We start from the raw sequence: 15,154 nt of genomic DNA on the forward strand, positions 1-15,154 counted from the left end.
CACTTCTGTGAGTGTGTGCATGTGTGTAGATTCCAGTTTGTGTCCTGGCTCAAAAACAGTTATTTTTGGCAACACTGAAGAGCTTTCAGAGAGATTTTTGTCACTTGCAGTATAATGGCAAAACCCCATTTCCTCGCGTAACAGCTCTCATCAAATAATGATGGAGAAAGACAGAGAAAGGAAAGCGAAGGTAAGGAGTTACGCAAAAATAACATTGTAAAGATAGGACTTGAAATAAAACACAGAAATAGAAGCCCGGTGTGAAGTTTGACGATATTTTTGGAGCAGAGTGAGCTGAAGGCAAAGGCAACTCCACTGAGGCAGCTTCCCGCTACCTGTGTCTGAACAATAGTCCTTGTTTTCCTTTTTCATGAGCATATGTTCACACTCTTGATGTTCAGTAACAAGCACTTCTGTGAGTGTGTGCATGTGTGTAGATTCCAGTTTGTGTCCTGGCTCAAAAACAGTTATTTTTGGCAACACTGAAGAGCTTTCAGAGAGATTTTTGTCACTTGCAGTATAATGGCAAAACCCCATTTCCTCGCGTAACAGCTCTCATCAAATAATGATGGAGAAAGACAGAGAAAGGAAAGCGAAGGTAAGGAGTTACGCAAAAATAACATTGTAAAGATAGGACTTGAAATAAAACACAGAAATAGAAGCCCGGTGTGAAGTTTGACGATATTTTTGGAGCAGAGTGAGCTGAAGGCAGAGACGTCCATTGAGAGAAGGCAGATAGTTGGACTTGCTCTTTCTCTATGTGTGTGCGTGAGGAGGGATGAGAAAATGATGCTGATGAGAGAGCAGAGTGGTTACACAGCACTTCAGAGAGCCTGCTGCCATGGAGACAAACCTCTCTGTCACTCTCCCTGTTTAGGCTTTCCTTACCTCTTACTTCAAAACAAATGAAAGAGCAAAAAGGCAACCAGACATAAGGAGGGCGTCAGAGACAGGAGAGGAGTCCATCACCGCCATCGGCACTTTGCATCAGACCCTGTGGTGCTCTTCCTCCTCCACCTCTTTCTCGTGGTCACAGGCTTGTGACCAGCTGCATCTGTCCATCTCCCTCGCTGTGAGGGGGCTCAGGGGCGGGGTGGGGTTCAGTGCTCGGTCTCCTAGGCGGAGCCTGGTAGAAGGTCTGCATGGGGGCTCCGCGGGAGCCTATGGCGGGTCGACCCGAGCTGTAGTACAGCTCCTCCGGAGGCTGGGCCGAGCGTGGAACCACTTCTAGCGGCTCTGGGCTGCTGTCGGGGTAGGGCGAATCTTGCAGGTTGGTGATGCTGGTGTAGAGGGAGTCCCGCGCAGGCGAATCGGGGGCTCCGTTGTGACCCTGTCCTGCTGCGCTTTGGCCGCTGTGACCGCTGTGGCCCAAACTCTCGGTCAGGTCAGCCGTGTAGCTTTCGGACTCGTCAGGGTCGCTCTGGTAGAGCACGGACTGGGCACGCTGCAGGAGCAGGGGCTCCTCCAGAGCCTTGTAAAGCAGTTCCACGTCTTGCGGCGTGCGCTGACGCGCTTCTCTAGAACGAAAGTCTTCGTCGTCCTCTATGCCTATCGCTGGCTCCACCCCACCTCCGCCCCGCCCCATTCCCATGTGCCCGTGTCCTCTGACCAGGCTGCCACATGTTCTGTCAGCTACCCCAGCCCCTCCACCGCCTCGTAGATTATTGTGCACAAGTTCCGATATGATCATCTTCTCGAACGCCGCTGCGTCCGAGAGGTTTCTCCGTATGCCGCCGAGAGTTTCTGAACCGCGGGGGTTGATCAGGGGAGGGGGGCTATCTCCACCTCCGCCTCCCAGGAAGTCACAGCTGCCCCCGGGAGCTCCCGAACCTCCGACACTACGCAGAGAATAGCTGTTGTTGAAGTTCCCGTTCAGAGGTAGCGTCTCCATGCCTCCGTGATCTCGGTTCTTAGACAGTGTGCTCTCTGTTGAGAGAGCAAATGAGAGGTGGTAAGCAAATGAAAAAGGAGGAGGGAGAAGTGAGCACTTCATTACCTATTGTAATCAAGACGGGGATTCACAGCAACAGAATCCGGGATTAAATCAATAATGGGGAACGCAACTTCCATCACAAGATTAATAGGCTTATGGACAGAGGCAAGTTATTACCAGGGACGTAAATTGTGTACATAGAAGCACAGGCTTCACTGCACACGTGAAGAGGTTATCATTCTGCAAAATTAGCCTATAAAACACTGAAAATAGCCATAAGCCTGAAAGTGGAAAGAGTCTTACTTGGGTCACAGAAAGTTCCTGTGGATCCATGGTTAGGCCATGTGAGGACAAAGTGAGACAAAAGAAAGACAACAACAGTGATCAATGATATGCTTCTACCTTGAGCTTTACATGAAAACACCTTCTTTTTCTTGAACATCGGCATAAACAAATGTCACACTTACGAACTCTATTGTTGAAATAATGTAATAGCCATAAAGAGACAACAATGGACATCAATGGAGAGAGAGAAAAAAAATTCCACATAGCAGTGCCTCACTTTTAAGTTTAGGAGCGGAACCTCCTTCACAATAACGGACTGATTTCAAAATGTTGTTAGCTATTCTATCAGCTATAATCAAAAGTAGTTAACTACACTACAATGAATTACTTAAAGTGACAGTTCACCCAAAATGACTATTCTATCATGATTTACTCTCACTCATGTTGTTCCAAACCTGTCTGCCATTTAAAACAAAAAGTGACTTGAAATAGTCATAAAGGTTTGGAATAACATGAGAGTTTCATTTTCTTGAGTGGATATTACTATAATATTTCTATAAACAAAATAAAATATCAAATTAAATAATTTATCATTTAATCAGTATTATTTTGCGGGGGGTTTGAATGGATATATCAATTTGGGTAAATTTATACTAAATACAACTTTTTTTGTAATATATTTTCTTAGAATTTACTTTTTTTAAGACTTCACTAGAATACATGCGAGAGAGACAGAGAGAGAGAGAGACGACAATTTATGTGAGTGAGTTTTTACTATTCCCTCAGCTTTCCCTCTGAGGTTTACATTAAAAACTGTGATGTCTACTCACTAGATAAATTATGAAAACAGCGGAACTACTATCGTATAGTTTTGGGTCAGTGTCTGATTCTGTGGACTGAGGAGTTTCAGATCAGTATCTCACTCTTTTAGTCTTGGGAGTTGGGATCTTAGCAATAGCCCTTCATTCTTTGGTTTGGGAAGTTTAGAAACAGATCTTTATTGTTTGGCTTTGGCACGATCATTATTCGGCGAGACGTTATTCACACTTCAGTCTCATAAAGTCAAGACGATGTTTATTTCACGCGCCCCTTCACACGCCAGAGATGTTGTGATATTCTTTTAACTCGTCGGCGTGTATTGAACGCAGGAGATGCATGTGGCGGCGCAGACCAAGGCGTGCGGGGGTTTAAATATTAATGCCCGGTATGATTTTAATCAACGCTCCTCTGTGCAGAGAGAGAGTAATTAGACATTCTAATGAGGCCCTCCTCCTACTTCCTCTCAATAAGCATTCTAAAAATGTCCTCTCAGCCGAGCGGCGCACCATCAGCCTGACACATTACACAGAGAGGGAACGTTTAAAATATTCAACAGAGACGCTGTCTTAAATTTCACCCCACTGACATGGGAACCGCAGCTATCTTTCTCTCTCGCTGCCTCTCAATCGGCACACGAATGCGAACGGTACAGCAAGAGAGTGAAGCCTGGGCCGTATGTGTGTGCGGCACGGACACAGCCATGCCGATACTCTGTGTCGAATCTTCAGGGAACGCTCCGCTGTCAGTCACTCAACTTCAGCCCTAGCTTTAATCGATGCTCTGGTCTGTCTTTCCAGCAGGAGGGATTAAAAGGCTGGCCAGATGGTCAGCCCCTGTCCACCCCTCTGAATCACACTGACAGACCGACAGGGTGTAAACTCACACGCACAGACCTACACACACACACAGCATATGCACTAGAGTGCACTGATCGCAGCACATGAATACCATCGGTGACACTCACACACACTGTGGCAGAAACTGCATGTACAATAATGATAATAAAAAGAAAACATTCTAGAGGAATCTTTTATCACTCAGAGGATGCTCATTCATAGCTAAAAAGTTAAGAAGAAAAGTTTCTTTTGCATATCAGCTTTGTCTCTCTTAAGCTATGCAAGTCTTTTACGAAGCCTACGAAATAGCTACCTTTGATCAATAAAATACGACTTTAGGTTGCATTTAGGCAAATTTGAGCACAGTTTGAGATTCAAACTGTTCTGAAACTCCATGTGATAAACAATTAAGTTAATAAAGCAATCTCATTTTTTATTTTTTCCCCAATACAAAATAAGGTCCCCCTACACTTACCAGTAGAGTTGAAGACCCCAGGCGAGGGAGGGGTAAACGTCTCAGCCAGCAGCGTGTTGTAGGGTGAACTTCCTGTACGGGTTTGCAGCACGGGGTTGGTCAGAAGATGGTTCCCCATTGTACCTAAAAAGGAAAAAGAAAATTCTTCACATAAACGTCATAATATTTTGTGACTCTGACTTTCAAAATCCTAGTCTATAAATGTTATTTAATCAGCAAGGAACTAAAGGCCATGTTACAGGTATGTTGTGAATATACATACAGCTATGAAGTGTTGTTAGACCAACACAATCTCATGGAAATTTGTAACTATTTTACAATTCTGCAAATGTTTACCTTTGTAGCTAATTCGTATTAACCGATATGTATTATTGGTCACACTTAAGTTTGGGGACCAATTCTCACTATTAACTAACTATTAACTATGACTGTTACCTCAATAAACTCCTAATTTGCTGCTTATTAATAGTTAGTAAGGTAGTTGTTAAGTTTAGGTATGGGATAGAATTAAGGGATCTAAAATATGGTCATGCAGAATCAAGCATTAATATGTGCTTTATAAGCTCTAATAAACAGCCAATATGCCAGTAATATACATGAGCAATATCACTCGAGTACGAGAGCGATACCGGCTCTATATCAGCTGTGATTAGGCCAGAGGCACGAGGCCGCAGGCCGAGTGCCGGAGGCATAGAATTCGTATCAAGGGCATGTGCTGCTTCAGTTAGGTTATTAGTGAGAAATAATGGGGTTATAAGAGAGAAACAATGCGGCAAGACTTGCATCCAAATGAGAGAGAGAGAGACCGCGATGCTAGACGTTTCTTCTTATATTACTTATAACGTACTCTATGATTAGCTGAGTGAATAATTAAAAAAAAAACATAGACCCGGCTAGAACAAGCGGAGTGATACAAAATTGTGAAAGGGCATTCCTGTAGCGATACCAGTACAATATCTCACGGTTCTCAACCAATCAGATTTGAGAACCAGAACGAACTGTTGTATAAATGCTAATAAGCAACTAGTTAATAGTAAGAATTGGTCTTCAAAATAAAGCGTTACCATATTCTTACAATCTAAATTGTACAGTTTCATATGATCTGCTTATGCCACAGTGGACCCTATGCTTACTTGTTTTCTAAAAATTGGAACGTTAGTTTTTAACACAATTTTTGTTCAGAAAAGTGACATACATCTGTAAAATAAGATTAATTGTCTGGTTTACAGTGATATAAAAAGCTGTTTCACATCAAGCCTGTAACTCTATTGTGTATTTGGTAATATTTTAATAAAGGGACCAATTCTCACTATTAACTAGTTGCTTATTAGCATGCCTATTATTAACATATTGGCTGTTTATTAGTACTGATAAAGCCTTTATTCTGCATGACCATATTCTACATCCCTAATCCTACCCAATACCTAAACTTAACAACTGCCTTACTATCTATTAATAAGTAGCAAATTAAGAGTTTATTGAGGCAAAAGTCATAGTTACTGGTTTGTTAATAGTGAGAATTAGACCTTAAAATAAAGTGTGACCGTGTATTTTACCGTGGCTGAATCATTATTGACCATGAGCATCCAGGAACTATCAGTTTTAAGAGGAATAATACATCATATGAACACGGATTGGCTATTTGCACTTCACAATAAGGTTAAGCAGAATCTACTCTACAGTGTGTTTATTGTGTTTGACATTTCACAAAAAAAACAAAAAAAAAAAACATCCCTAATGTCGTTGTGTGGTGTCATAATGGCTGATTTGATGAAGTGTTTATTTGCAGCGAAGCCGAAATGTATTTGAAGAGTAGTCGTGGAGTGTAATTCCATGCCTCACTGTCAGATGGAGTCATTGGGAGGGAAATGGTAATATTTGCTATTATGTAGTTCCACAGAGCAGCCACTGAAATGTGGGTTCATTTCTCAGTGAAATGTGAACGCTTGCAGTAGACATTCAGTATGGCCCATAATGCAGGCGCAGAGCTGCAGCCTGGGGCTTTCAGACAGAAATGCCATGAAATTAAAAAGAGGCCAGTATGACATCGAGTGGACTGAGGCAAAGTGCAACCTTGCGCTCTCGTGCTATCATCTATCAGAGAGGACCGCCTCAAGAATTAATTTTAGACGTGCGCTCGCTCACGCTCGCCACAAATACTACACGCATTTCTTACCTCTTGCAGGAATGTTCCAAGTTTAATAAAAGTAAAGCTGTGCCAGCAGCATTTGTGGCATAAAATTGATTATCACAGAAAATAATTCCAGCTCATTCCTCATTACAGTCAGACACAATGTAGTAAACACACTGTTAAGCACACCAAAAATAATTAAACATGAGACTAGTGTGACCTATTCAATCTGTCAACTTTTGTCACGACCATGTAATGACGCTAAAGCCCCACAGTGCCGTTTAAGCTAAATAAAAGATGAACTAAACATCATCTGACATGAGAAAACCTGTTAAGTTTGTGTAATATGCAATACGGATACCAGATCTGTCGAGCACTGTTTTACATGGCGCAAACTCCGCCCACAGAAATTATGTCAGTAGCGCATAACCAAATGTTCATCCGCCTAGAAAAGTAGTCCCGCCTGAATAAGAACGATTTCACTGAATGAATAATGCAAGTGCTTTATAGGAATGGTTCACCCAAAAATGAAAATGTGCTGACAATGTACCCAAGACGTAGATGAGATTTGGAGAAATTTAACATTATATCACTTGCTCACCAATGAATCCTCTGCAGTGAATGGGTGCCGTCAGAATGAGAGTCCAAACAGCTGATAAAAACATCACAGTAATCTTGAAGTAATCCACTCATCTCCAGTCCATAAATTATTGTCATGTGAAGTGAAAAGCTGCGTGTTTGGACTCTGTAAAAATGATTTTTCAAAGTTGTAAATAATACAATAGAGTACAATTTCAGTCTTTCTACTTCAGAATTTTACTTTCAATTCATTTTTACCTGCCATTTCTTGGTAATTAATTGCGAAATTCACAAGCAATTTCAGAGCAAAAAAAAAATTTTTGTATTTATTTATTTTATTTTTATTTATTTTTTTTTCAGTGAAAGAAACACGTCTTTAAACTGTCACTTCTGGCCAAAATACGATTCCATAATTCATAATAAAGCTTTTTCCAGAAAAAAAGTTACAAAAGTAAAAGTCAAAAAAGTTAATCTCATATTGTCCTCTCACATCAAAATCCACCAACATATTTGTTCTGAATTGCTTTTCAAGTGCTTGATCTGTGCATATTTCTCTCCTGATTCAGATGACAACTTTTTCACTGGAGAAAGCAATATTTTGGATAGAGTACTTGTATTTTTAGCCAGAAGCAATGGTTTGAAGTTAAACATGTTTTAATGGTGAATTCATTTATTACAAACATGCAATTGATGGACTGGAGTCATGTGGATTACTTGTGGATTATTGTGATGTTTTTATCAGCCGTTTGGCCGTGTGTTTTGAGTTTGAGCTCCGTCAAGTTAATTCTTTAAGAGATGTAAATGCTAAATCGATGGTTTCGATGGCGAAAAAAACAAAAAAACAAAAAAAACGTATCTATATCTCGGATGGCCTGAGGTTGAGTAATATTTCATTATTGGGGAACATTTCACATGTTTTCAGATTTCTTCTGTTAAACCCTTCAGATTGATGGTACCAATAGTTTCTAAAAAAGAGAGGACAGAGTCAAAATTATGTTCTGTTTTAATCAACATTAAACCACAAATGCTGTCGATAGAGCTTCACTTGTATTGAACCTTTGAACATTCCTTTAATTCCTGTAAATATTTCACTGGAGTGTCGTGTGTAAAATGTGAGGGGGAATCTAGGCCAGCGGGAGGGAGGTGGAGGTACGACGGCAGCTCTTGGAAGCATAGAAAAGACTTCACACGGCGGTGAAGTGGGAAATGAGAGAGATAGGAGATGAATCTGATAAAGACAGCGGTGTGCACATACACACGCCCTTTCATTACCCTCCATCTCTACTTCTGACTGCCATTCACTCATGTAACATCCAAAAACTTTTCTCCCGCGGCACAAAACCCTGCCGTTTCCTCTCCCCGGAATCTATTCTTCTCCTTTTTTTGCCGCTATATGGTTTAGATCTGCCTTTCTGTCTCGTACTTTCTCTTCTCTCTCGCCTTGATTAAAGTCCCCGGAAAGCAACAATCGGCGCACTGCAGTGAGGACGCTACTGTCATTCTCCTCAATTAGAGTAATTACCCCCCGTTCATTCGGTGGCTAATCACTTCATTAAAAACAAAATGGATAGAATTAGCATAAAGAGTGGCGGTTGATTTAGCTGCGGCTTCTCTGTCGTCACCCCCCTCTCCTCCCACAAACATTGATCCCTGGGATGATCAGAACGGTGGTGACGCCACACTCCGGATCCGGTGATGGAAACAGCCTGCCTCTCGCATTCTCTCTCTATTAACTATCACTTAGTCTCCCCTTACAGTCTAAGTGCTGAACATATTAAAAAAGGTCAGATCATGAAGAACCAAATGTCTGTTTGAAAGTTCAGTGTATTATGAACACATGGCTTTTTCTGAAGTCAAAAATGCATTTAAAAAAAGCAAATCTGCGAAAACCAACAGAGTTGTTTTTAGTGACAAACTAAAAATGAAATTATTTTTTAACTGAAATAAACAAAACTCAAAAATGTTCCCTTGGCACTTAACTGAACTATAATAAGTTGAAGTTCTAAAATGATCATAACTAAAACTGAAATAAAAATTAATTAAAGCTAATATATATATATATATATATAATACTAATTAAAATGACAAAAGCACATGACAAAATTACTAAAACTTTAATTAAAATGAAAGCTAAAAATATAAAAAATTAAAACTTTTTCAAAATATTACTTAATGCTATAATAGTACATACATAATACTAATACACTAATGCAATGGTCTATACAAACATTTTCATGTAATGAGGAAGTAAAGATTTTAATTAAACTAATTTAAATATGGGAAAATCAGTTAAAAAACGTGAAATAGGAAAAAGCAGAAACTAAACACTTTAGCAGTCTGTGTGATGCATTTCAGCATAGATTATTAGTGAATATGTCTTCATGTAATGTAGGTTTTGAAAAGAAGCTGTTAATGAAAAAATACAGGCAGAAAAAATACAATTGATCACGATATCAAAACCCGCAGATGTGAAAAGGGTAAAAAATAGCCCATTTCATTCTAAGGTCCAAAGAGATAGAAAAAAATAGTAATGAAAAACTAAATCTGCTGCACAGAAAAAAACATTACTAATATTATAAGAGAACCCAAAGACTGTATATATAACAAGATGGTTCACTCATATTAATATGAATGGGAGAAAGTGCAACATGCAATATGGTGAAATTAGTCCCGCCTTATAAATATAAGTGCCAATGGCCGATCGGTAAAGTCACAGAAGCTTTGTTTCCCACAGAGACAGTCATTGTCCTTGACATTTCACATGTGCATTGGCTGGACCGAACTGTGCTTTTTAAAGCTATTTGAATGCAAGAAACTACATTTATGGGACAGCTTTTACTGCTAATGCTAAAATGTTTAAATGTGAATTGAGCCAGCAGTTTTTGAGAATTCGCCATTTCAAGTAGAAAGGACTTGTTAGTATTGCATGCCTAAAATAGTTGATAATATGGGCACTGAGTGAACTGATTTCTTGAATGGGACTTCAGTTGAAAAAATGGCCATTTTATACACAGACACATAGGTGAAGATGGACTCTGGTGCATGCTGGGAAATTTTAAGGCAGAAGGAGGGTCTCACCACGGTTGAGAGTGGGAGTGCTGTTGATGTCTCCAGCCATGAAGGACGACTCTGTCTGCTTTCGCACCGTGTCGTTCCACATACGACGAATTCGACTCTGAAACAAGTGAGCGGGGTGAATTGGTATATGGAATATAACAGCAGTCTATAAATAGCGATGCTGTCAGTGTGCATGTATGTCACCTGTCTGTGTACCGCTGCATGACGTGCTTGGCTGCCAGTGTAGTAGCGGTTGTTGGCACGAAGGGCAGAATTCTTCAGCGATCCATGAGAGCTCGTAGTGGAGGTGCGACTGCAGCAGTAAGAATGACGCAGGCACTTGCTGTACTCCTTATGCACCTAAAACACAAAGCATTTACACTTAAGCACACTACACATGTACAGTTGCTGTAGGTAATGAGGCCAATGAAACTATAAATGAAACCATCTAAATGAAACCATAATTCAGACACTTAATTGCATACTAACTGCAATAAAATAAAAATGTATTACAGTTTAAATTAATATTAAACACAATTAGCTGAACTTTAAAGTACTTTTTGACCCATTTAAGTAGGACTTAAATACATCTTTATATGTAATTTCAAAATTACTAACATTGTCTTTGAAATATGGTTAAAGTGTACTGCTGTATGTACTGACAAGCATTTATAATTTAAAATATACTTTAATGTAATTTCTATTGTAACTTGTATGTCATGTATTTGTAATTACACATTTATAATGATGAAGTTGCAATTTTAAATATTTAATGCAATTTTAATTACATTTAAAATATATTAATTTTAAATGTCATAGAAGTTATAATCAAGTACTTTATACATGCTTAAGTATGTTAGTCAACACATCAAAATAAGTGTACATGCAAAACATTTCATTTGAAATTATTAAAAAAGTGCAATTTTTAAAAGTGTACTCAAGATGTTCTATGCTTAGAAACATAGTCATGAAAGTGTCTCTCTTAAAGTAAACTTAAGTGGCCTTGTACTTCATTATATTATCTGCAAGTACAGTTTTTTTTTAATGAACACTTTTAAGTAAATTACAGTTGCATATTTAATAAAATTAAGAACACTTCTTTTTCACAAGGGGTGTCATTTCCATACTTAAAGGGGTCACATGATGCTGCTAAAAAGAACATTATTTTGTGTATTTGGTGTAATGAAATGTGTTTATGTGGTTTAAGGTTCAAAAAACATTATTTTCCACATACTGTACAATATTGTTGCTCCTCTATGCCCCGCCTTTCTGAAACGCATCGATTTTTACAAAGCTCATCGGTCTGAAAAGCAAGGTGTGCTCTGATTGGCCAGCTATCCAGTGCGTTGTGATTGGCCGAATACCTCAAGCATTTGACGGAAATGTTACGCCCCTTACCATATTGTGATGCCCTGTCCGGCCGGAGCGTAACATAAAACCATGTCTGCATTTGTGATCGGAGAAATGACAAACATCAAGTACTACTCTACACTGCCCCAAAAACTCGCCTTTGAATCGTCAGTGGCAAATTCTTTAAATATAAAAAACGTACTTACAGTCTGTGAGTCAGAACTTTTATAAAGAATATCTCTTTGGATTTGAGACTTTAGTCTTTGCAACTTTACAGATCTTCTTTATGCACCAAGAGCTTGTAACACTCCAAAGAGAAAGGAAAAATTTTGCATCATATGACCCCTTTAAGTCACTAACTTTGGTATGTGACAGAAAATACTGTAACAAGCTATTTATGCCTAAATAATGTCCTTAATGTGTCAGATAAAAAATTTTCTTTTTAATTATTCATGAAAATGAATATATATATATATATATATATCTATATCTATATATAAAGATAATGTGACTATATATATATATATATTAATATACATTTAATAACGTATTACATTCTTCTGAAATCTTAATGTATTTAACTACTTTTTGTTAATAACTCAGATAGCTTGACAACTGTTTAATTACTTTATACAGGAAGCTAGAGTTTCAAAACTGCTTCTTCAACACAGGGCTCAACCAATGGCGTGTGTTTGGGGGTCAGGGCTTTGTTTAACCGAACAATGACAGATGGAGTGCTTGAAAACCTGTTTGAAAACAATTAGTATTTTTCTTTTGTTGCCAATAATCGTGCAGAAATGACATCCTTCACCTTTAAGTAAAGCTAATTATAAAACTAATAATATCACAGATGAATCCTAACCCAAAGGTATTCCTAAAAGAGCATTTTTAACTTGTTTTAACCTGTGATGACACCACCATTTTTGTCTTTTTCCATATTTAGATAACTTCTAAGGAAATTTTGCAGCAAATGTGTCCCCAAAGTATTATCTGGGTATGAAACATTAATGGCACTGACCTTTTTCTGCAGAGCACAGTGGAAGATGAAGATAAACATGCCCTGGAAGGCATTAAAGGTGGTGAAAAGATACGCCATGATGACGGTGTTCTCATTGATGAAGAGGAGGCCGAAGGCCCAGGTCAGACCTAAAAGGAAGAGCAGTGCGATAGCCCCCAGAGCCCAGGACCTGAGGGAGAACATGCATACATTCACAATACATACACATACAACAAAAACATCATAGATAATGTGACTATAATGTGAATTTTTGGAGTGGAAGACTCTCACTTGATGTTGTCCAGGCGGCTGGAGTCGGGTTTGAGGGCGGAAGAGTTACGGACCATCTTGTGAAGTGTTATCATGAGGAACACCAGGTTCAACTAAAGGTCAAAGGTAAGACAAAAGAAAAATGTAACTTAAAGTCATTAACTTCCAAGTCATTGTGACACAAATTAAAGCCTATTGGCTATATAAAAAGGACAAGCCCTTTAGAAAATGTCTACACTGGAAAGACAATTTAAACCACGGCTTTCTTCCTAACAATGAGCCTCATTCATAAAACACAAGCAGAATTTCAGTGTAAATTGTTCGTGAAATTGTTCTATCTTAAATTGCTGCAATTAAATGCAACAATTTACATGAGAATGGTGATACGAACATTTACACAGAAATTCACTCGGTTTGTGTTAGATGAGAGATCCAATGCAAGTAAGAAAAGAACTTTAGAAAGATTACAAAAAACAAAACACTTTTTTCTCACAAACTAATAACAACAAAAACAGAGCTAACACATTAGTAAAATATATTGTAATTACGAAAATGTCAGCAAGTTCCCATATCTAAGTTCCACACTCATATAAAGCATATTACAGCCAAAAACATAGTCGTCAGCAGCAACAGATCCATAGGTGAACAAAAGTGCTTTGTTTGATATGACTAGCGCAGCACTTTTCAGAAAGAAAAAAAAGGAACAAACTCTGAGCAAAGCAGAGAGAGCGCTGAATGTTTGGAGAGAACAATACCATGATAATGAAGGACACAGGGCCGATAAAACTCCAGATGAAGTAGTTATCCACCCTCAACCAGCACCTACACACAAAACACACACACGATAACCTCATCAGTAACATTTTACTGTTCAAAGAATGATCACTTCATTACAAGCAAAATCGCATATGCATTTTATGAAGTAGCACATTACTGATCATCGGATGCTTTGAAATAATTGCAAGACATCTTAAAATATTATTGCTTTCGAGATGCCGATACATTTTTTGGCATAAAAACAAGCTAATAAAAGAGCAATAAAAGTCTAGTTGAAGGTTAAGCTCAGTTTTTAATCATTAGTGCACTGACTCAGCATCTCATTTTCTGCACTGTAGTCAACATTCAAAAGTCTGCAGCGGTGCTATTTTTCCACAGTCGCACACACATAAACACAGACCAACACACACATGCGTGCACACTAACACACGGAGCGACACACGCTCACACACGCAGTAATCAGCTCAGTTAAAGGTGCTGTAAGCGATTTTGTTAACTTCCGCCAGACAATAAATTAGACCACGTCTTCTAAACAAAACTCCACCCCTCAAAGTAATGACAGCCGACCCAATGTTAGCAAACACAAAGAGGTAAAATTAGGGCTCCCACACTTTTGAATAATGGACTTATATAACTTTTTAACCATAACTTTTTTCTAGTTGTTTGTGAATAGACAAGATTTAACAATAAAAATTGTCATTAGTATTACTTTAAGCATTTTAAAACAAAATCTGTATATACTGTATATATATATATATACTGTATATTAGTAGTGTCAAAATTAGCGTGTTAACGCAGGTGATTAATTTTTTTCAGTTTAACGGGTTAAAAATATTTAACGCAATTAATGCAAGGGCGGGGCTAGGGTTGGCCACCCCACTCACAACTGCTGCTTCTGTCACATTTTCTCTTGACAAGAAGTGCATTTATTCAGTCGCAGAACGACTGAGAACGGGAGACGTTTCAGACGCGCGCTCCACTTCACTTTAGCGCCAGGCGCGAGTCAAATGAGCGCGGAAATGGTACTGTGCTCGCAGCGCTTGCTCTTCAATTGCACGCACAAAGGCGTCGGCGCGCGCTGTAGCCTTTATCCTTTCATATCAAAGCGCGAAATAAACTACGTGCATGCAATGCCGTGGTCAGTTAAGTCATGAAGTTACCAAAAATGCGATTAAAGCTGCCTTAAAACTGTGCATGCATGTAATATATTTTATATGAGTCACATTTAAGAACATGTCTCTGAAATGGTTTTCAAAACTGTCCTAGAGCAGCCCAGCACTGTCTCACTCATCTAACACACCCGGTTTAACTCGTCAGCTCATTAATAGAGACTTTAAGACCTGAAGTGGGTCAGAAAAGGTAAAAAGAGTTGAGAGAAAATATGATGCGTGTCAGATCCGCGTCATGTTCAGCAGTGGCAGCTCTTAAAGAAATAGCAGCCAAAATAAGCTAATAACCAGCTGCTGTGATGTCTATTAATCAAAGGACAAAGAAAAAAAGAGGAAAAAATAACTTTTTTAGCTTTAAGGATTCATATATATTTAATTTAGAATTTAGTGTTTGATAACTTCAAGTTCAATTTCTGTATATTTCTGCTGAAGGGCACAGGTAAATATGACATTTATTATAATGGGTTTATATGAAG

At 38.8% G+C, this 15,154-nt stretch overlaps 1 protein-coding gene across 3 annotated transcripts in view; it reads right to left on the reverse strand.

The window, feature by feature from the left end:
* Nucleotides 1-310: 310 nt before the first annotated feature.
* The window catches only part of LOC107711219 (adhesion G protein-coupled receptor L1-like), a 173,847-nt gene continuing 159,003 nt past the window's right edge, over nt 311-15,154 (reverse strand). For all 3 annotated transcript variants that reach the window (XM_016516159.1, XM_016516157.1, XM_016516158.1), the window contains 8 exons: nt 13,488-13,554; nt 12,754-12,845; nt 12,484-12,652; nt 10,320-10,475; nt 10,137-10,233; nt 4,349-4,471; nt 2,237-2,254; nt 311-1,926 (listed from right to left, as the gene is read on the reverse strand). In XM_016516159.1, the coding sequence (XP_016371645.1) occupies nt 1,031-1,926; nt 2,237-2,254; nt 4,349-4,471; nt 10,137-10,233; nt 10,320-10,475; nt 12,484-12,652; nt 12,754-12,845; nt 13,488-13,554 (1,618 nt within the window). In that variant the 3' untranslated portion in view covers nt 311-1,030. The remainder of the gene's footprint in view (nt 1,927-2,236; nt 2,255-4,348; nt 4,472-10,136; nt 10,234-10,319; nt 10,476-12,483; nt 12,653-12,753; nt 12,846-13,487; nt 13,555-15,154) is intronic.

This window comes from Sinocyclocheilus rhinocerous, unplaced genomic scaffold, assembly GCF_001515625.1.
Source record: "Sinocyclocheilus rhinocerous isolate Xijiao unplaced genomic scaffold, SAMN03320098_v1.1 scaffold115, whole genome shotgun sequence".
Lineage (NCBI taxonomy): Eukaryota > Metazoa > Chordata > Actinopteri > Cypriniformes > Cyprinidae > Sinocyclocheilus > Sinocyclocheilus rhinocerous.